We start from the raw sequence: 23,705 nt of genomic DNA on the forward strand, positions 1-23,705 counted from the left end.
ATACACTCTCCCGTATTATCTACAATCCTTATTTATCTTTTTATAATATAAATTTTATTATCTGTACTCTTTTTTTTAACACACGCACAAAACATAATTTTTATTCTTAATATTATTTCTTTGCATTCGAATCTTTTCTCATTTCTTAGACGCAATCTTTCCAATCTAAATCGTAACACTTTTCATCAATAAACCGATCGTGATAAACAAGCTTATCATCGCCATTTAGAGGTTTCCTGTCCATCGCCCTCGAGCGAATCACAGCAAGGGCGGCAGGTGCGGCAAGATCGGCGGGTCGCCTTTCGTCTTTCATAAATCTCAATGAGACCCACTACCGTATTACCCGGTCGGTCCCGCGGTTATATACCCGACGGTTCTTCTAATAACACACTGCGGCGCTACGCGCCCCGGGGGGGGTGGTGGCGAGAACCGCCGCCGCGGCCCCTTCGATTACAGGATATGCCACAGATGACGTGATATTAACGTAATGAATACCGATCGCGCATACCCGGTTATCGAAACGCACGTTATATATGCCGCCAGTAGTATAGAGTAATCGCAATAAAACGTGAATCACATTCAGATCGTATTTTAGTGTCATTGCGATGACTATTATTATCTTTGCTTAGAAATGATTAATATCCTTCCTCATTTATAATTTTTTTAAATTGTATTATATTTAAATTATATATTTTTTAAAATTTGTTACATGAGTATTTGTATTTATATTGATTAGATTTATATTATCTTGTAATATTATCAAAATTATCATTTAGTAATTTTTATTCATTATAATTTGCTCTCGTATTAACATGAAATTTTTATCAAGTTTTTTTATTGTTATTTATTAAAATAAATATTAATAATTATATTTGCTGATTAAATAAATACAGAAATGTAATAAAGTAAAAATAATATTTTACAATCTATAAAAACATGATTTGTTCCGTAGATTCCATCAGATTGTTTAAATTCGTTTTTAATTCGTGAATTGATTTAATTTTATTTTTATTATCTGCACGATTACATTCGAAAAATGCGATCAATAATATAATATGTCAATGCCTAGCGTATAAATCATAATTGATAATAGTCGTGCCGAATTTATTCTTAATCGATATTTACGAGGATAACTTCGTCGAGGAACGCAATTTAATTATCAATTTCGAAAGGCCGACGATGTAAATGCAAACCACGTCATGCATGTATGCATGAGCAAATTATAGGAGATAGCATTTTAGATTCGATCTCATTCGATAATCACGCGTTCTGCCACTATATCGATTTCATAATGGCATTTATTGATATCGTTTAAGATGAAAACGTATCAATTATTTTAATATTATGTCATCTTCGTAAAATATTAATATATTACTGATATTTCACATAAAGATAAAAAATTTTTACATGCTCTCTCTCTCTGGCATTTTATTTTTTATATTTAAAAATACTATAAAATTTTTAATGACAACCATTTAATTTTTAATATGCAACTGTCTCAAATTCATTCCGGGAATTTGCTTCTTTTGAGAGAGATTCGGCGTTTATTACAGACGCCTTAATCGTTGCAAATTACAAGGTCGCCGAATTTCAACGCGTAGCGAAATGTCGCCCGCAGCAATAACGACCAATTCCTGAGAATCCCAAACATCTTTTCAAGAATGCGCTTATTAATTGCAGGATCAGCGAAATTCGCACAAAAATACAGAGAATTATCGAGCCTCGTAGACAAAATATTATAAGCAGATTCGCGAAAAATAATGAATCAGCAATCGCAATTCTTAATCAATTTATATAATCATTATTAACGAAAAAAAATTTCCAGATCTTTTTGTCTTTTTTTTTCATGAAATGATGGAGGAAGCACATATTATTATAGCTTCAAAATTATGAGACTCTAAAGTGTTTATTAAAATTTTAATGAAGATGAACGTTTCAATTTTTCGTAAATTTTTAAAATTTCAAAACTATCAATGAAATATTTAAAAAAATGTATTTCTGTTAATAACCATTATTAATCAAAAAATAAAACACGTAATCGTCACCTATTTTTTTTCATATAATCTTATTTCTTGACTGCATCCAAGAATTTTCCATTTTTATTTCCTCTAAATAATTTATTGAAAAGCGTCTTTATATTTACGTCTTATAAGTTAGCGGAACAAAATGGGCGGAATCAATTATAATTGATATTTTTATTTGTTGCTCATTTGTTGCTAAAAAGTTGCCAAAGAAAAAAATTTGTTGCTCTGTCATTTTTTTAAAAAAATCATGTTCCGCTAAAGGAAGATTAAGTTAGCGGAACAATATATATAACAACAAAATTATACGTAATAATAATATAAAAATTTGTTGCTAATTTGTTGCTCTTAAAATATTCAATTTGTTGCTTGCAAAATAAATTTAAACAATAGCGGAAAACTTTTCACAGCGAGCAAAGTTACAAGAGTAAACTATCAGAAAAAAATGTGTTGCTCGCTTAAATTTGGTATTGAGATATAGTTTGAATTTGTTGCTTTCGAAATATCCAAGTTCCGAATTTGTTGCTTGCAAAATAAATTTAAATAATGATGAAAAACCTTTCACAGCGTGCAGAGCTACAAGAGTAAACTACTAGAAAAAAATTTGTTGCTCGCTTAAATTTGGTATTGAGATATTATTTGAATTTGTTGCTCTCGAAATATTCAAGTTTCGAATTTGTTGCTCGCGCAATAAGTTTAAATAATGATGAGAAACCTTTCACAGCGCGCAAAGCTACAAGAGTAAACTACTAGAAAAAAATTTGTTGCTCGCTTAAATTTGGTATTGAGATATTATTTAAATTTGTTGCTCTCGAAATATCCAAGTTTCCAATTTGTTACTCGCGCCATAAGTTTAAATAATGATGAGAAACCTTTCACAGCGTGCAAAGCTACAAGAATAAACTACTAGAAAAAAATGTGTTGCTCGCTTAAATTTGGTATTGAGATATAGTTTGAATTTGTTGCTTTCGAAATATCCAAGTTCCGAATTTATTGCTTGCAAAATAAATTTAAATAATGATGAAAAACCTTTCACAGCGTGCAGAGCTACAAGAGTGAACTACTAGAAAAAAATTTGTTGCTCGCTTAAATTTGGTATTGAGACATAGTTTGAATTTGTTGCTTTCAAAATATCCAAGTTCCGAATTTGTTGCTTGCAAAATAAATTTAAATAATGATGAAAAACCTTTCACAGCGTGCAGAGCTACAAGAGTAAACTATCAAAAATAAATTTGTTGCTCCCTCAAATTTGGTATTGGAATATAGGTTGATTTGTTGCTCTCGAAATATCCAAGTTTCGAATTTGTTGCAATAAGTTTAAATAATAAACAAATTAAATTACAAGAATATGTATATGACGATACAATAACAATTAATAAGATTTATATGGCCTTGAATACTTGTGCCAAATATATTAAGTAAAAATTCAGTCAATATGTTTTCGATGTAATTTAGACTTTGCACGCTGTGAAAGGTTTTTCGTTATTGTTTAAATTTATTTTGCAACCAACAAATTCGGAACTTGGATATTTCGAAAGCAACAAATTCAACCTATATTCCAATATCAAATTTAAGTGAGCAATAAATTTTTTTCTGATAGTTTACTCTTGTAGCTTTGCACGCTGTGAAAGGTTTTTTATCATTATTTAAATTTATTTTGCAAGTAACAAATTCGGAACTTGGATATTTCGAAAGCAACAAATTCAACCTATATTCCAATACCAAATTTAAGCGAGCAACAAATTTTTTTCTGATAGTTTACTCTTGTAACTTTGCACACTGTGAAAGGTTTTCAGCTATTGTTTAAATTTATTTTGCAAGCAACAAATTCGAAACTTGGATATTTCGAGAGCAACAAATTCAACCTATATTCCAATATCAAATTTAAGTGAGCAACAAATTTTTTTTTGATAGTTTACTCTTGTAGCTCTGCACGCTGTGAAAGGTTTTTCATCATTATTTAAATTTATTTTGCAAGCAACAAATTCGGAACTTACATATTTCGAAAGCAACAAATTCAACCTATATTCCAATATAAAATTTAAGTGAGCAACAAATTTATTTTTGACAGTTTACTCTTGTAGCTCTGCACGCTGTGAAAGGTTTTTCATCATTATTTAAATTTATTTTGCAAGCAACAAATTCGGAACTTGGATATATTGAAAGCAACAAATTCAAATTATGTCTCAATACCAAATTTAAGCGAGCAACAAATTTTTTTCTAGTAGTTTACTCTTGTAGCTCTGCACGCTGTGAAAGGTTTTTCATCATTATTTAAATTTATTTTGCAAGCAACAAATTCGGAACTTGGATATTTCGAAAGCAACAAATTCAAACTATATCTCAATACCAAATTTAAGCGAGCAACACATTTTTTTCTGATAGTTTACTCTTGTAACTTTGCTCGCTGTGAAAAGTTTTCCGCTATTGTTTAAATTTATTTTGCAAGCAACAAATTGAATATTTTAAGAGCAACAAATTAGCAACAAATTTTTATATTATTATTACGTATAATTTTGTTGTTATATATATTGTTCCGCTAACTTAATCTTCCTTTAGCGGAACATGATTTTTTTAAAAAAATGACAGAGCAACAAATTTTTTTCTTTGGCAACTTTTTAGCAACAAATGAGCAACAAATAAAAATATCAATTATAATTGATTCCGCCCATTTTGTTCCGCTAACTTATAAGACGTTTTATATTTAACTCTGGCGAACATTGGGTGGCATTGAAGTCACCGAGAGACATTGGCCGCTTTCGAGTACTCAAAGTACTTATTTTCAAGTACTGTCCGACAATCGATGACCAATTAAATCTTTCTTTTAGTGAACGAGACGCAAGCATTGAATCCGGAATTCCGCTGTTGTCTTTTATCGTTGTCCCTTTACCTTTTAGGATTTCAAAGGACTACTTTGAGCCAATTAAATTGTAACATCCCTTCCTACGCGCGCATAAGCCTATCCGAATTTCAAATGACCCCTTGTTAATTGTCGGTTTTGTGGATAATAAATATTTCACGTAAATAATTTAAAGAAATAATTCAGAAAAAAACGCCACAAGATTTAAAATATTATTTGCATAAATAAATAAAACGAAATTATGTTATTGGAATATAACTTCATTAAAAATATGTTTATTTAACACTACAATTTTAAATTTCTAAAAATTGAGTTTCTAATAAAAACATAAGGAAATCATATGACTGTATTTCCTCAAAAAAATGATGCTACTATTCTTTAATTACAAATTAATAATAATATTCCTTTAAATTCTGCACATATCATTTTATACGATCACAAAGAAATCCGCAAAAATGTACAAATTTATTCGTTCACTCGCCGATCATCGATCGATGGATCGAGTCCTCGTATCAGTGAGAACCCGGAAGACTCGCTAAAGCACAGAAATGTAGGACTTCGGGCGGGACAATCAATGTGGGGGCGGGGAGGTAGGAAGACGGCGATAATCCAACGGGTTTTAATCATCGGTCGATTCGTCGTCGGGATCGCCGTGGTTCCCCTTCGGCGTTCTCCTCCCTCGTGTTCGAAAGATATCTCGAGGCTCCTCTTCTACGCGGGGGTGCCGCGAGATCGTCGAATGACGGGAGGGGGAGGGGGGGAGAGGACCGTAGAGGGTTGCGACAGGCGGTGCTATGCGGATCGGGCTTATCTCGAACTCGCAGACGCGTCGCAATCGATATATCTCGCGAAGGTTCCTCTCGATAGGTGCTCCCGGTCCGCCGCCACCCCCGCGATATCTATCCTCCAGCACGGGGGAAGAGTATGAGAGATCGTATGTAGATGAATGCGCGCGCGCGAGGACACCTCTCGTCCTCTCGAACTGCTGCAGAAAAGATCAATTTTAGATTCGTAGCGATTTATAACTTCCTCTAATATGGCATCGATACCATCTCGCTCTTCCTGTCCTCCCACGCTCTCGAGATCCCTTTCTCTCATCGCCCTCCGTCCTTTTTCTCCCTATCATCTTTTCCCCCTTCTCCTTCTCCTGCCCTCCGACTCATAATCTCATAGATACGTGAGGTCCTTAAAAGACTGCTCGATTCGTGGATTTGATTTATACAAGGAATCGGCTGTCAACGGTATAAAAAAGTATCGCGTCTTTACTCATAATTGTAACTTTTTAAAATCAAGATGACATTTGCTGTGAGAAAAAAGTGTTCTTCATTTTAAATCTCGATTTGTAAAATCAAGATAATTTCTATTTTTTCAAGAGTAACATGAAACAATGCATTCTACAGTTTAACAGAAATTTTACGAAACATCCCGTACATTTCTCCGTCTGTGACCTACAACACACACATTATATATGCAGACATTTTTGAGGTGGCGACGTTAAAGTAAAGATCGCATCTTCTTCGATTACCGATGACGGTCTCGGCCAACTAAACACACATGGATCGAGAGGTTCCCCCGCGAGGGGATGCACACACCCACACCCACGCTGGGACCCGAACATGACCAGCGCACGCTTAACGAAGCGCGATCGCGGCAACGTGTCTGGGGCCCCGTAGCAAGATATGTTAATCAGTGCTCGCGCGTGCGATTCTCTTTCCGAGTGGATGGCGATATTTGTGTTGCGTGTCCGGAATCCGACACGTACCCCTATAATTATAAATCAGCGTCCCCCGTATGCTAATGTCCTTTCCACCCCTCCCCCTGGCTGAGATACTTTCGGCACGCGCGAGATCCTCAATTAACCTTTAACTGTGCGTATGGATAGCGAAAAGGAGTCACGCATCCAGATCTTCGGAGAATTGCACGATAATAAGGACACACATTATGCAACTTTCGAGATTAATGAGACAAGATAATTAATTATGCAAATGTCACGAGAAATGCATCATATGAGTTCAATAATTCCTTGAACTAAAAAGATCTACTTTTTTATAAAAAAAAATAATAATAATTTTATAATCTAAGTCCATGAAAATATTCGTAAAATTAACAAATGCAATTAATTCTTCGAATTAAAAAAGTATTTTTAATTGTCCCTCCATTTCTTCGTAAAGTTAGGAAATTAAAAAAATTGTTATACCATTTTTATTTATAATTAAATAATTATATCTTAGCTCTCCTTTAATCTAAAAATTTAATTTCTTATTTTCGAATTGTGTGAATGGGTTCTAAATAAGTAGTATAAGAGTGTAGCGAAAATTTTGTGTGCCTAAACATATATGATGACATTAGCAATCATTTAACAGATAATTAAAATGGCTATCAAAGTTATTATTCAGTGGCTTTATTCTTTCTTTCTGTCTAATTTCTCTCTTCGTTTCCCCTTTTTCATCAAACATATGACACGTGACTTGCAACTTTATTATTTTCCGCGCAAATCATCGCTTCCTTTTAATTCATTACTCTATGTTTCTCTCTCTTACTCTTTTTCAATAACAACATTTTATAGTTAATAATATTCTACAAGAGCTATTGTTAAACCAGATCAAAATCTTATCAATTCAACGAGATAACACTACGTGCGAAAATATAGTGAGCATCAACGCTATAGAAAATATCGTTTTCCGGAACATCGCGTCGCCGGGAATCGTCGCTATCGATGGCCAATAATCGCGTACGCACACCTACACACACCTACATACAACGGTACGTAAGAGGGTGCAACCTTACATTACACCGGGTATACGTAAACAACGAGTGGGAGCGAGTTTCCGTTATCAGCGGCGCGCAGCATCGCGTTCTCGACGTCGGGGGCGTCGTCGTCTTTATCGCGGCCCGCCGTCGTGTCTTGTTATCAGCGCGGTCATTAAAATATCTAAATACCACCTCCGGGTCCGAATTTCCACCCTCTTCTTGCACGGCGATACCCAGTGAAACTATCGGAGATCCACTCACAATCAGATGTTTTTCCATCTCACAAAGAGAAATAATTCGTTGAAATTTAAATGTTACTCTCGATTAATATTTAATCCACTTTTAATGATAAACACTTTTTGAAACGATAAAAAATCCTTGCATTTTTTAATTGTGTAATACTATATAACATATGTTATTTGCTTAAAAATATATTATTACTGCTTAAAAGAAGAGAAATTAGAATTAAAATAAATTATATTTCGAGATAAAAATTTATGATTTGATTAAAAATGATTATGATTAAATTTATATCATTCAAAAAAGAATTATCATTACTAACATTGTCCATTTATAACATTAAGCTTTGATAATGAGATTCTATCGATAAGCATCGAGGGTACGTTCCATAGGATTAGCGTATGTATATACTAGAATCTGTAGGAAAGATCCGGTAGAGAAATCCATCGAGATGCTGAAGGATGGTAGATGACGGAGAAAGAGGGTAGGGGGATAGCAAAGGTAATCTCTGTACCGAGCGTGGTGCCTTGGAAGGGTTAAGTTGTAGAACGTTGGCTGGCCGCCGAAGATAAGGACCGCTCTCCTCTCGTCGAGCCGCAGAATCCGCAGGACCCTTCAGCCGCGAAGGATCTCCCAGGGGAGGATCCGCGGGGGAAGAGAAGATTTTGGGAAGCGCGCACACGACTTCTCTCTTGCTTCGCGAGGCACACTGATAAAATTACGACGATAAGAGCGAGAGATTACGCGAGAACGAAGCATTAATCCTGCAAAGAACATCGCCATTCGGAGATGTTATTTTCGAAAGTCGATTGTCGTCGGAAAAAATATAACACCAAGTACGATCTTAGCTTCAAAATTTAATCTTAAACAATCATTCTTTATTTAACAAATATTTTTAGAAATTAAACTTGGGACGTATATAATTAAATATAACAAAAGTTAAAAATTTTATATATATAGTCCAAAAATCCTTCAGTTTTAAAAATTTCAAAAATATTTTGTGAATTAGAGTGATAAAAATAAGTATATATGTTGAGAAAAAAATTAAATATTAAATATATTAGAAAGAATATTAAAATTTTATAATTTAAATTACTCATCTGCCTATTTAAAATAAAGATTGTACATATTTTTCGATACTCTACATTTAGTTTGTCAAATCGCAAACAACAAATTTTATTTTGCATATCATAAAACTCAACATGGGGATTCCATTTCGAGAAGACTGCCAATTTATTTATCGCAATTTATACCCGATATGCCTTAACTTACGATAATCTACGAGCGCGCGAGTCGATATTAGACTCGCCCGAATTCGCATTCAGAATCTCCCTTCCTCCCTTCTTTTCGTCGCTCTATCGGGCGGCATAAATCAACCTCGCGATCTTAATAAATGCGAGAGAGGACGACGACGGGAAGGGGGCGCGAGAGCGAACGGAGGAAGGGAGGGGGTGGCGCGCGCGAGAGAGGACGGTATGAAACGTCGGGGCGGTTGGTAGGCAGCTAATATCCTCCTGGCCGCTATCCCTAGGCTCATCTCAATAAATTCAATATACTTGTGTAAATCGGAACCCCTTCCCACCCCTTCTCTTCCCTCGACCGTTCCTCCCCCGCCTCCTCTCTCACCACCCTCTTTCCGCGGCACGGAGATGAGCTGCGGCCCTCTGCGCCGATGGCGGCGTCGCTTTCCAACCCGCTCCCCTTCATCCCCTCGCGCGTTTCTCTCCGTTTCCCCTCCCTCGGCGCTCGCCGATAATGTATCGGTTATTGATTACCCGTAATGAGCTGCTCACTTCAATTTTTCCACCCGGTATACCCGACCCGGCGCTGCGCAAGGATGTAAGGACGCTTAATGGCGCGGCAGCGGCGATGTTTTCTCGCGATTTATACATGCAAACGGGGGTCGTCGTGAAGGGGTGGCGAGAGTTATCGGCGTTTGTCATCATGTAGGAAAATTTCGGCAAGGCACGTTGAATTCACTTACGTTTGTATAATTGTGATAATATAATTGAGCATTTTAGATAAACAGAGTATAAAATTTGAGGAATAAATAGTAGTTATTTAAGAAACAATTTATAAATTAGAAGATGCATTTATGTATTTCTTTTATAGAAATTAAATATTAGTGTTGAAATATATATACATGAAATATATATACATATACAAAAATATAAAATATATAAGGAGAAAAGTCAAAAATGTTAAATGTTGAAAAATCTGAGAGATATGATTATTATATTAATTATAATTATAATCATTATTTATCACATTTTCTTCTTTCTTCTTACTCAAAAAATACATTATTTTTCCCATTATACGTTTTATTTTACACTTATCTTATATTTCATGATATTCATTTAATTTTTATTAAAAAAAACAAATGCATCTATCAATTTATAAATTGCTTTTTTAAATTGTATTATTCTCATAAATATAAAATAAAATATATATATTTACAAATTACTTTTATATATTATAAATATTAAATTAACTGGATGTCTTTACAGCTTGTGCTCATAATTGGACCAATAAAAATCTTAATAAAATAAACACATCATGTGCACCAGTCGCGACCGTACATACGTAATGAGTTAGCGTTATCGATCTAACTAACGGGAAGCGGCGTGTCGTCGTCCATAGTTTTCTGGCCTGGCCCGGCTTAAAGTTACCGCCGTCGTTTCACCCCCTTCGACACTCTTTCGCATTCTCGTTAATGGTCGAGCCAGGGGTTACTTTCTAACTACCGGATAACAGGCATTGGATGCACCGAATAAATACGTACATTTCCGTTTTCTCTTTCCCATTACTAAATTTGTTGATCGAATATAAAATTAATCTCGCTGTACATTCGCAGAATTTTTTTCTTCGGGGGATTTATTAAACGCAAAAGTGGGAAAATTTCCGAATTCTATATCTCGTGTTGGCAATCCCGATAATAGCAGTCAAGGGGTGATAATGGAGAACATTCGCGACTCGTATATTTCCAAGTAATTTCTTAGCGATCAGGCGGAGAATTTAGCGACGTACCCTACACGTTAGGGATGGCTTTCCTCGTCCCTAATATCTGTCCCTATCTCGGGGACGACGAGCTTTTCATCGAGTCGTTAGTTAACGGCCGTTTTCTCCGAGAGGCCCATTCTCTCCTCCTGGAAAGAGTTATCGACGAGCTATCGCCGCGAGTTGTCCTCTCATGTCGACGTGCGATTGTCCTTGAGGTGTTATCCACAATTTTAATCGTTTCAAGACCTCCCGTGAGTCCGCGATTCTTGTGGCGATCAATGTGAATATCTCATGCAATGGAAATAATGAATAAAAAATTGCGCGATTTATGTTCAGCGATTTTAAACCAACAGAGAATAATATTGCATTTATTTGATTTAACGATAGGCAAGAATAGAAAATTTATAATTATTAAAAATAAATTGACATTTATATTATATCAATTAAATATAATTTGATAAAAAGTCGAGTCAAATTTTTGTGATAACAAATCTAACTTAATATTGCAATAATTACAATAAATAAAATTTTGTTATTGTACATATTTAATTTCGTAATAAAATAATTCATTTAATAATGTCATACTTAAAAAAATTATCACATTTAAGGATCGAAAATATAAAAATATTCTTATATATCAAACTCTTCCGCTCATTACAAATGCACTCTTATCTGTGAGAAATAATTGCTCCATCATTTCGTCTAAACCAACCGGGGAATCGAACGATAAATAGTCCTTACAACCGTTACAAACGTAGGCAGCAGTGCAGTTTTACAATTTTCCTGCAATTTGGCATAAATTGTGCTGGCGAGTTCTTTCTTCCATTCCGGCCACAACGAGCTTTTCATCGAGCCGTAAGTTAACCGGGCGAGATTTCTCTCGCGCAGACAACCGCGCCGACCATTCCTTTCCCCGAGTTATCGACAACTTATCGCCTCTACTTCGTGTTCTAATGCGAAGATCGTATTTAACGGCTACCGCTTATTATGGCCAAGGACCTCTCCTTGCAATCGCAAGGACCTTCTTACCGGGAGAACTCGCCAACGTATTTTACTACTCTACATTACGGCATGTTCTCCTTTTTCTTTGATACTCTAGTTACATAAATATATTGCTTTTTTGTATGAAATGTGACGATGTAAACTTATTTTGGTGTAATTGTTATTATCTTTTTAATTATAAAATCGTATAAAATATTTTATCAATAATTATGAATAATTTTCGCTAGATACATGAATTGAAATTTAATTAATTTTTCATTATCTATAATTTCTTCGACAATTAAAATATATTAATTCTGATCAATTAGCAATTTATTACTTTAATTTCTATTTTGTTGCGTTTTATCTTTTTATTTCAGCTTTTATATTTTTATCTCGATTTTATTTTATTAGATAGTCTATTTATATTTTTCTTTCTCATTTTGTGACAATTTATTTTGATAACGCTGCTGTGTATCGATTACGAGGTACCGCTTGTGCGATTCGGAACAAGTTGGCGGAGGATCGTTTCATAAACGCACAGATTTCCCGCTGATGTCGACGACGACGACGACGACGACACACCATTGAGGAAAAGCGCAATCAGGGTGGCAACACGGAGATCTATCTATTGCCGCTTGATCTATAGCCGAGAGGGATGCTCATTCGCGGGGGAAGATTTTGACTCCGTACCAGGTGATAAGCCAGTCCCTCCACCGGGGATGCTGGGACATATCAAGCTGCGCGAGATACCCGACGCGTCGCGTTGGAAATGCATTTCCAACAATTTTCGTTACGAAAGTATCCGACAGCCGTCAAATTACGAGGGATGATCGACGGCCGAGAGAGATCCCGTCCCCTGATTATTAATAAAAACGAGAGCTGTCTCATGGAGACGTCGCCAATATTGCTCCAGTTTCTTTCATATGTATGCATATTTTTTTTTATCGAATTTAGAAAAGCTCAAAGAAAATTGCTCTGCCACTGGCCAGATCAGCAAAAGTTATTTTTTATTCAATTTAATACAAGATTTGTACAATTTTGTGTCATACGTTATAAACGAATTATACGATAGGCTTCTTTTGTATTTAATTAAAAATTTCATTATTAATCAAAGCGAGAGCTGTCTCGTAGACGTAAAGAGAACGTCGTAATTTTTTCTCTTTATTAGATTTAAGTAAAAACAAAATGAAAACAGTGATATTGTGTGGATGACATTATTGGAAATTATTTTATATTAATATATACAAAATTATTAACTAAATTATACGATAAATCTTTTTTAACTAAAAACATAATTAGTAAATTAAGAAACAAAAGTATCTTAAATTTATTATAATAAATTTATCATAATAAATTGGAGTGAAATATTGCATAAAAAATTATATTCCTTCTCCTTGTCTGCCCATCAATGTAATCATTTTCCGTATAAAAAATTAAAATAAAATGACTATTATACTTGTAGAGGAGAGAATTCTGTTTAAATGCATGCTCGATTTGCGCTTTCACGTGCAATTTCCACGCGAGATTTATCGGCCTCTGTATGCGGCGCGATATTAAGGCAGCCCCTGTACCAGGTGTCAAAAAATGATGCGAGGAGCACGGCATTTATCTGCGAACTCTACGGCTCATCGCTTTCTCCGCCTTCATGCATCGATGTCCCTTATCGTCCCGTGTCCCGCATCGTGCATTACGAGCGCCCGCTCTCCGTCTCTCTTTCTCTCGCTTGATTGATACGCAAAGTTGACAAAGTGCGCGGCGCGACGCGTCGCGAACGCTCGTCTTATATAAAGTAAAGGGGTAATGGCCCGGCAACGGTATCTTCGCCGTTGTATACCTTCGACACATCTCGCCGCGTCGTCGTCGTCGCCGCTTCCGTATCTTTTTCCGAAGCGTCGGCGAACAGATGAACAGATAGCGCAGTATATTTCATGTTCCCGGAGCCCTACGCTTTTTCCTAGAGCCTTCGAGTCCACGATATTCGCGCAACAAACAATATATGATACCTAATTCTTAAATACAATAGACTGCACGCGAATTATATCGATATCAAGAATTATAATATACGAGGGGGCTTTGGCAGAAAATATTTCCGCGACATCGTGTATAGAATCCGGAATCTAGAATCTGGAATCTGAATATCAATGTTGTGGATTATCTATAATAAATACTCTAGCATTCCTACCGTGGAGGGGACAAGGAGGGCTTGTGTCCGTACTTGATACACTTCCCCCTTCCTCTCGCTCGTATCACCGAAAGTTTCTGGGCCTCGACGATGGCGACGATGTATTCGTAAGGGGGTTGGTTGCGCTGTGATGGTGATGGTAGTGGTGGTGGTGGCGGGTCGGCTTATCGCGAAGCGCACGCGGTCGCCACCGCCAGTCACCAGCCGCGGAATTCCGAGGAATTCGCGAGGGGGATGGCGCGGGCGAAAGGGATGTATATCGTCGTTCGGCGGTGCCAGTTTTCTGATCGCGATGGATTTCTTTCCCGGTGGGAACCGAGCATCGCACCGGCCTCGATAGCGCCATGAGGGGAGAGGAGGGAGAGAAATGAATTTTCCTCCCCCTGACGTAACCGCTCCCCTTTCCTTCTCCCCTACCTGCGACAGTGCACTGGTAATTCGAGCTTCCGGCGAATGTTGACCGTTTTGTGTTAGAATTTTCACGTGAATATTTCCTTCCTATTATTTCTCTGCTTTAATTAAAATAAAATTTCTTGTTTAGATACATGTTCAGATTAAGAAATCTCCATTTTTATAATTAATGAAAAATTTAAAATTGAGAGGCATAAAAAATTAATAATAATTAATTAAATAAAAATTAATAATAATTAATTCTAGATGTATTATTAAATTAATATTTATGTTAAAATATTTCTTAGAACGATCTTAATTATTTTGCGTAATTATAAATCGATAATAAGAAGTTTTAAATGTCTCGAGAATCAGGATGCTAATCGGCGTGATGCATCTTGGCACGCAATCACTGAAGAATCTTTCTTAATGAAAATTTAATGATTCTTTTGCGAGACACGACACGTATTTTGCAACTTATATCGTTTGGAAGTGCAGTTACCACGGTGGGCCAACATTCGCCGGACAATCAGTACACATCCCGTAAGTTACGAGACCGGCTCTGCGTCCAGTGAAGCCCCGAGAGATTCGTGCACAGGGTGTCCCGCAACTATCACGCTCCTCTTTCGATCGAAAATCACAGTACAGTTTTTTTTCGATAAAAATGTCTAGACACAATGAAAAATATAAATAATCAAAGATATAAAATTATTTGATCAATCAAGCTTCCAGGATGTAGATAAGTTTGTTTTTCAGACATGCTTCAGAAAAATTTAAAATTTTATGGAAATTTCTTATTTTAAATATTATGAGATTATCGATACAAACATTTAATTCATATTTAAATTAAGTATATTTAACAGCAATTTTTTAAAATTTTGCAGCAATATAATTTCTAATTATTTGTAACATAAAAATTTACACAAATTTTTCACTCTCGACCGGATATCACTGTAAAGGACTGAAAAAAACTAATCAAAGGTCCTCGAATGACGGAATCTGATGATTCTGCCACACCCCGTACACATTCGAGTCCGGATCGCGCGTCCCGGATCGATTCCAAGCGATTCACAGTGGATTTTCAGGGCGTTTCAACTCGTCCCACCCGACGAGGGGACGAGATGCGAGGCGACGGAGGAAGGGAGAAGACGAGAGGGAGCCAAGCGAGGATCAGCCCGGGGCTGCATCGAGATCGAGACGCGATGTACACCAGGTGCATTGAGAGAGACCGGACCACGAAGAGAGCTCGTTGCGATGCAATGCAGATACGAACTGCATCCACGGTTCATCTCCCCTCACACCGCAACCTTTCCTCTTCCTCTCCCTTCTCGCGTTAAGCCGCGTGTTAAGATGTATTGTCTTAATAAATATAAAATGTCGCAATGCAAAAATTGTGTCTTGAAAAACAAATTCTTTCTTATAAAAGAAGAAAACTGATTTGACATCGATTTTTAAAAAATAATTGCAAAGTATATCATAAATAAATAATTTTTATATATTTTTAACAAGTGACATTTAACTTACAATTAATTAAAAATAAAAGTATGCACAATTAAAGACTTTTTGAAAATAGTAGGGAACATTGATGCTTGAAAAATGTGATTTTTTTCTCAAAAAATGTTACTTTTTTAAATTCCAATTCTTTTCTAATTCTAATTTTAAAAAATTTGTTAAATATTTAAAATCATACAGAAATTACGTGAATAAAGACAGCCTGAAATTCAAAAATTAAAAAAAATTCAATGTAATTTTTTAGATATCCTGTATTTTACACTCTATCCATTTCTCTAAATAATGACATCTTTCTCATTCTCATTCGCACACATTATGTTACTTTATCAGCTCGAGTAAACCTGCCCCTCTGCTTCTTCTGCTGGTCCCCTCTCTTTCAGGCCCTCTCTCGCGCGTTCCCTCATTGCTTACCCTCGTTTATCTCCCTCTGCTTCCTCGCCTTTCCCATACGATCCTCTCTGTCTCCCGCCGGTCTCTCGTTCTCGCTCGCCATAGTCGTATCTACCTCCCGAGGCCCCCCTTCGTGTCAGTACACGCGGCGGATGGGAACCCGAGATGCCCTCCTACAGATACAAATGGGTACCTATGCCAACGGCGTAACCTGTTATTATACATTCCCCTATACAAACAACGTGTTAATCGGGCCCACACCCTACGTGCACCGCGTACGGGGGGCCGGGCCTCCCCCGTTTCTCTCTCGCTCCTTCTCCCCCGGCCCTTCGATGCCGCGCAGCAAGTGCGGAGAGGATAAGCGCGCAATGGAAACCGATTTATCGATCGTTCCGCTGTAAACTTTCTCCCCGATCATACCGCTAAATTGGAATGTACCAACCCCGAACGGACCCATTTTCGCCACTACTTCTTTTTTCGAGCGAGAGAGCCGTTTTTGAAAACAGATCGGGCGAGAGATATCGCTTCGTAAATCGGCAGGTGGATTTTTGTATTACGTTCTTCCATATTATTTGATTTTTATTTTAATATGTTTTTTTATTATTGCACTCGATTATTATTAATTTTGTTTTTCAATTTAAATAATTAACTTTATGTAAAATTGCAAGAAATTTTACATTCTTTACGATTTTCTTAAATACAAGATAAAAAAATTAGAAACTTATTTGTATTTCCCTAATAATATATTAATTTTTCAAAATTTTGCCAAACTTAAAATTCTAAAGAGAAAATTAATTCTTTTAATTAATTTTTTTATAAAAAGAATATAAATAATAAAATGTACGAAGAAATATACAATCTAATAATTAATATATCTTGGGAAAAATAAACATAAACGGAATTAATTTATTAATTTTTAATATGATCCTAAAGAGAATCCACAAAAGATCCTTTCTCGCTCCTTATCGATATGATATCGGATGACGCGGCCCGATCGGGAGGATCATAACGAGCGGACTCGCGAGAAGAGAAGATCGCACGCTCGTTCCCGAGGAGGCCTGCCGATGATTTGTTTACTCCTCGGATCGCTCTCGATGCGAACCCGCCCATGCGATGCGGCAACGAAGAACCCGGGTCAGCAACGAACCCTGACCCTCGGCTAATTATTGTTGGCTCTAGATCGTCGATATGGGCGCGCGAGAGATTCTCTCTTTCTCTCGCGGCTATCGACAGGACAGGATCATCATTGCCTCGCAGGAATTTAACGTGAAATTTCAATTACGTCATAGAGCGACGCGACGTATCGCAAATCTTTGCCCGATCCTTCCGTCTGGCTATTCGTCTTTACATTTCCTATCCTCCTTCTTTTATAAATCTAATAATAAAGTTATTATTATATATTGTTATATTTATCCTACATATTAAAAATAATTTAATAATGAGAATAACAATAATTGATTACATTGGAAATTATTTGTGAATTGCAAAGTTGCAAAATCTTTCCGACATCTCGAGAAACTCACTCTTTTAATTGACTTTCCACTTTTCAATCTCTCGTGACGGAAAAGCTCTGATATCTAAAGTAACCATTTCTCTTTAGTCTTTTATAATTTCATTCTTTTAATTGACAGATTTCAACTTTTTGTAAGAATCCGAGTTTGACAATTTTTCTCCTTTAATTATTGAATTAAATTTACTAATATTAATTAAATAAAAATTTTAATTGTCTCATAGAATAATAATAAACGTCATACTTGGAATAGAATCTTTAATATCGATATTCAATTATGAAAAATTTCCTGATTATTATTTATAAATTAATTTTTTATTTGTCATTTTTCATAAGAAAAAAAATTATAAATCCAACAAGAGTTTTCTCAATTTTATTTCGTTTTATAAATAATTTATAAATAAAGAATTCGAATGTATTCGGTCAATAATTACATTAATCATTAAACTAATTATTCAATATTAAATTCAATTAAAATATATAAACATTTAAGCATTTATTAATATTTTGTCTTAAAAAACTTGGCTCCTAATTTTAAAATGTTTCGATATTCAAAAATATAATTTTATTGGATCGAGTAAAATATATTAATCTTTCATTCTCGAGATTCCTTTCTCCTTCCTTTCGATCTCTCGGCTCATTCGTAATTATTCGATTTCTCGATCTTTCTCGTCACCAACGGTGAAACGTACTCCGCGCGATCCATGAACCGCGAATAGATCACGATCGCGCTATCCAACAGGGTCCCGCGAAAGGGGACATAACGCGAGAGGGAGGGGGGACGAGAACGTGCAGGTGGATAAAAATGGATGGAAAGGAGATAGACGGACAGCCATGGCGGCAGCCATGGATCCGCCGGGGTATCTCGCGACTAGAGAGGGACTTATCTGCCGGGCCCCCGTCGGACCCCCTCGAGTCCGCGGTCGTTCCCGATATTAAAAATACACCGCCGGTAGATAGTCGCGCTCTCGGCTATCGGATAGCTGCGCGCATAAGCTCTCGAAGGAACATTCATTAAAAATAGCTATCTCTATCTGCGAGGAGGGGGGAGAGAGAGAGAGAGAGGAAGAGGGAGGAAGGGGGGCAGCCGGGGCTTACAACGGGCGGTACGGAACCCGCTCCGTTCTCGTCGGATCTGCGCGAATAGAACATAAGTCCGTCTCCCTCGACGAGGAGAGAGAGAACCGAAGAGAAAGAGAGAGAGAGCGAGTCGGTCGAGAGCATAAAAAGCATGGTTTCTCAGGCAGATACGGGATCTTATCGGTGGGGCCTTACGCGGCGAAGAATGTTTGGCCCCGTTCGTTCTATCGGCCGGCCTTATCGGTCTCCCGTCGTTTTTATTTCCGCTCTTTTTACCCCGACCTGCTTTTTTTCCTCCTCTTGTCCCCCGCCGTCCCCTCCCCCATCTCTCCTTCCCTTCTACTCGTCTCGATCTCTTGGGTATCTGAGGAGAGAACACCCGAGTCACTTCTCGCCGAATCAACGTGCGTATGGAATATGCAATTCTTTTATCTAGCGTGTAAAGGGTAATTTATAGCGATCATCGATCAACGATCCTGGTCGAATTCATTTTGGAGCGATCGGCGATGCGATTGGAAGGAAGGAGAGCAAACCTTTGGAAAAAAGGAGGAAGCGCACGGGGGTTCCACGAAAGTCGAGAGAACGAAATAAACGATAAGGTAAGGAGGAACGGCGGGTTAACCAACAAGCAAATTAACACGTGGGAGGGTCCGATCGGCAAATGAGATAATTGTGCAACGAGGGGCCCTCGGGCTCTCTCTCTCTCTCTCTCTCTCTCTCCCTTCCTTTCGTCCTTCGAACCCTTACGAGACTCACGAGCCACGAGGCGGGATCGGCAGAGGCGTGTTACCGATGGACGTATGTAACCATCGATGGATCGATCGGACAATCTCCATCGTGCGTTACATGTGTGTTGGCCGCATCACGTATACACACGATCGTTTCTTCCCCGTCTTTCGTGCCTCTCGTTGCCATCGAGATTACACGGGGGCGGAAAGGGGCACCGAGAAACCGCCACGGGCTCCCTCACTACTCGCAGTGGGTTTATATTCGCGTAATCCCGTTTGTATCTTTATTTATGAAATCGTGGAGCGAGCGGAAGGAGAAGGGCTCGGGATGGACGGATTGAGAGTCGTCGCGATTCTGTCGGGCCGGAGAATTAATTAAGATATCTGGGATCATGCGAGTAAATTCCTCGCGGGCAAACAAGAGTCTCGATACCCGTTTCTCGATAATTGAAGAATTATCGAGTAGCGATGCAACAATTGAAAAAAAATAGCTCCTGACAGACAAAAATTTTCAATTTTTTCAATTATTTAAAATTCTTTTTAAATGATTTAATATTCTTAAGAATGCAATCTAAATAATTTTCAACTATTTTATTAATCTTTTTCTTTCTAGATTAAATAATTTTCAAAAATACTTCCAACTTAAAGTACAATTTTTATAAAATTTGAGTAGCGTTTTTATTTTACAAAACGCCATCTTTTTTAGCCATAGAAAATTAATTCGCGAAAACAATTTCACATTCATATTCCATTTCTTCTGAATTCTCGAAAAATATTTTAAAAGATTGAGAGAAATACAAGTATTGCAGAGATGTCAATGTTATCATCAAGAAGGTCTTTATTATTGTTAGAGATTCTAGACATCTTTGTTTGCATCAAATTGGCTTTGCAGGCGATCGATAATCACGAGCGAGCGAGAAGCAAGTTCATCCGAGGAGAAAGAGAAAAAGATGGAGAGTGATGACTCCGAAGATATCGATCATCACGATCTATCAATCGATTTGATGATCGATCAATGATCACGCGATATGATCTACGACTATCTTGCCCTTCTCGCTAATCATCGTCTGGTTGATTATCACGCTCTATCGCGCGATTTTATCGATAACGGAAATGTCCTCGAGATGCTATCACGATCCCAATAAAGTTGCTACTCACATCACTCTCTCGATCATAAGGAGTTTATTAAGATCTATATATAATTTTATAGATATAAATCTGTGTATATTTTAAGTCGTTCGCCGAAATTTTTTGCGGAATGATATATTTCGAGAACAGCGCGTGTTTGTTTTTCATACGTGGCTTTTTAATCGATTAATTAGACGAAAATGATTTGAAACTTTAATATTTAATATATTCAAGAATTTTAATCCACAGCTTCCATAAGATTTTCGCTGAAGAAAAATCGACCGAAGAATTATTCATTCAAATTTCACGCATAGATCATGAAACACTCTATACAAGAGATATCCCATATCTCTAAAAATTCCTCCCAATATATTCTGTCACAGAATTCTTTCGTCGTGACCGACTCATCGGAAAAGAATGAAATCCACAGCACGGAAATTCGAAGAACAAAGCACGCGCCTGGCAAAAAATCAAAAAGAACGATTCGGAGGAATGAAAGGGAGAGGGAAAGAGAGAGAGGGGGAGAGGAAGTGACGTCACGCAAAAGTAACGAGTCTCGGTTAGCCGCGATAAGGCGCTTTAATCGTGCGATCTTAATGAACTCCTCCCATTAGCGCTCTAGCGAGGCCGCGACTCGCGTTCATCGAAACCCTTTCTTTCTTGCTTCTCTCCTGAAGAGGGAGAAAGAGAGAAGGAGAGACAGAAAGAGACAAATTTTCGATCCCCGTAGAAAAAATCGCGAGGAAAAAATTATCTCTATATAAAAATATTAAAAATGTTATAAAATTTATTTCGATAAGCAAAATGTATTTTTTTCTATTTTCTTTACGTGGCACATCTTCTATTTATATAATGGAATCGAAACTGATATTTCGGAATCAAAATACTCCGGATTTGTGTTTAATATGTGCTATTAATATAATTAATCTCTGTGGTTACAATATTATTATTAATATTATAATTAATAATTATATAATAATTATTCAGCTTTCTATTAAGTCGGTAAAACTCCAAAGATAATATAATTTTTATCCGGAAACTAAATCATTAAAATATGCTAAAGATAAAATTATATAATAATTCTCTATTGAAGTTTAATTATATCAATATAATTTGATTTAAAATAGTGGGATTTAGGAAGCTGAGCTACTTACTCGACAAAGAAATGGCAGCAGTTTCAGCCCGCACCTGACTCGCCCTGCGTTGACGCCACAAAAGTATGCTCATGTTGCGTTAAGGAAATAAATCCTCAAAGTATAAAGGCATCCGACATCCCCGCATTTATTGCATTTCCCGACACGGTTCGCATATTATATTTCCAAACACACAACGGTGAATCTTGTCAAATTTAGTCACAATGAAATCAGATTAAATGCACGCAAATTGAAACGTATGAGACAGTTTTGGACAATCACATGTAATTTTCACTTATACACTGTATCTTGAATTGTTTTCCTTCATTTTTCTTTTTTTTTTTTTAAATAATATTCTCTCTCCCTCTCTCTGAATTTTTACAATCTTACGATATTATATAAAAATATGAATTTAAAATGCATAAATTCAATTATGCAGCAAAGATCGAGCAAGCTGAAAGAATCATCTCTCGTCGAAATTTAATCTTATACTTTCAAATAATTTTGGCACGAAAAATCTAGCAAGCTTCCTCTTTTCAATCCTTCTTAATTCAAAAAGAAAAAGATCGATTTTCTCATAATCTACAAATGTGTGCACTGTTGTTCGCGAGTCGAAAAAAATTGCAAATTGAATCGACAATATCGAATACGTGCGAGCTACTAAATCGTCGACTTGCCGCGAACAGCTGGGCCGATAATCGCGTTCGTCGGGGACACGCTCGTCACGATTTTCCGCGGATTCCGATATATCGTTAACGCGTTGACACGTTGGTATCGCGACGTGAACAATCAGCCCGAAAAAGAAATGCTCCGCGATCGAAACCGCTCGATCGGTTTGATTAAAATATATTCTCCTGTATCGCCGAATCGCGCGAGCGGAATTGAAGGCGAGGACTCGAGGCGAATTATCTGCCCTATCTACCCATCTATTTATCGATCTCTTTCTCTATCTCACTTTGTACACAAGAGAGCCGAGATCTTATCACGCACGTTGCCCGATAAGCCGCGCCGGTATAACCTTATCAATCATCATCTTATCGATCGTATTCGCGCGCATCTGTGCGTCGCATCTACGAGGCCTGGAAATGCATCGATTCTACGCGACATAAATATAAAATTTATCCCGAGAAAAATTAGATAATACAAGTATTTTCAGAAGATCGAATCTCGAATTCCAAGATTGTTCATTTAAGAATTCTTCTGAAAAGGTAAATGTGTTTCGAAAAAAATTATATAAAAATTATAGAAAAATTATAGAAAAGAGATGAAAAAATGAGATTGAAAATTTTCCAATTGGAGAGTGTAATTAATATTTTTCACGGCGGTAAACGCGCTATAGTTTTACCTTCGCTTTTCCGTGCGTGCGTTTTTGATGGGAGCGTCCTGGATTAATTATAACTTGCTTCGCCGCAAGTGCTAGAGGACCTCCACGTGCAAGTTTTAATTGACGCGTGCAGAGCTCGAGCGGTTTTGCCGCTCTTAATTATGCGATTTTACGTACACGCGCGCGCGAGTTGTTAATACTTTATCTCGTTTCGAAATTCCCTACTCCATCTCACGAGCCTCTCGTTCCGCGACACACTTTGGTCGCATTCTTCACAAGTCAAATTATAATATCTTTTATGCATTACGTATAATTTATGAAATATTTTTTTAATACTAACTTTTAATAATAATTATATTTAATAATTTTAATAATTAATAATTAATTAATAATTATATATATAATATTATTATATATATATAATTATATAAATAATAATTATTAATTAATAATTAATTATATTTAATAAATT

General features: G+C 36.7%; 1 protein-coding gene across 9 annotated transcripts in view; it reads right to left on the reverse strand.

The window, feature by feature from the left end:
* Ush (Zinc finger protein ush) overlaps positions 1 to 23,705 on the reverse strand; it is a 150,472-nt gene that overhangs the window by 32,005 nt on the left and 94,762 nt on the right. For 2 of the 9 annotated variants that reach the window (XM_083092904.1, XM_083092905.1), the window contains exons 2-3: positions 23,255 to 23,503; positions 21,931 to 22,279 (exon numbers count right to left, since the gene is read on the reverse strand). The exons of the other annotated variants lie outside the window; for them this stretch is intronic. In XM_083092904.1, coding sequence (XP_082949030.1) covers positions 21,931 to 22,003 — 73 coding nt within the window. In that variant the 5' untranslated portion in view covers positions 22,004 to 22,279; positions 23,255 to 23,503. The remainder of the gene's footprint in view (positions 1 to 21,930; positions 22,280 to 23,254; positions 23,504 to 23,705) is intronic. 9 annotated transcript variants of the gene reach the window in all.

Source organism: Camponotus vicinus, unplaced genomic scaffold (assembly GCF_025532165.1).
Source record: "Camponotus vicinus isolate PSW18456_S1 unplaced genomic scaffold, iyCamVici1.0 SCAF_3, whole genome shotgun sequence".
Taxonomy (NCBI): Eukaryota; Metazoa; Arthropoda; class Insecta; order Hymenoptera; family Formicidae; genus Camponotus; species Camponotus vicinus.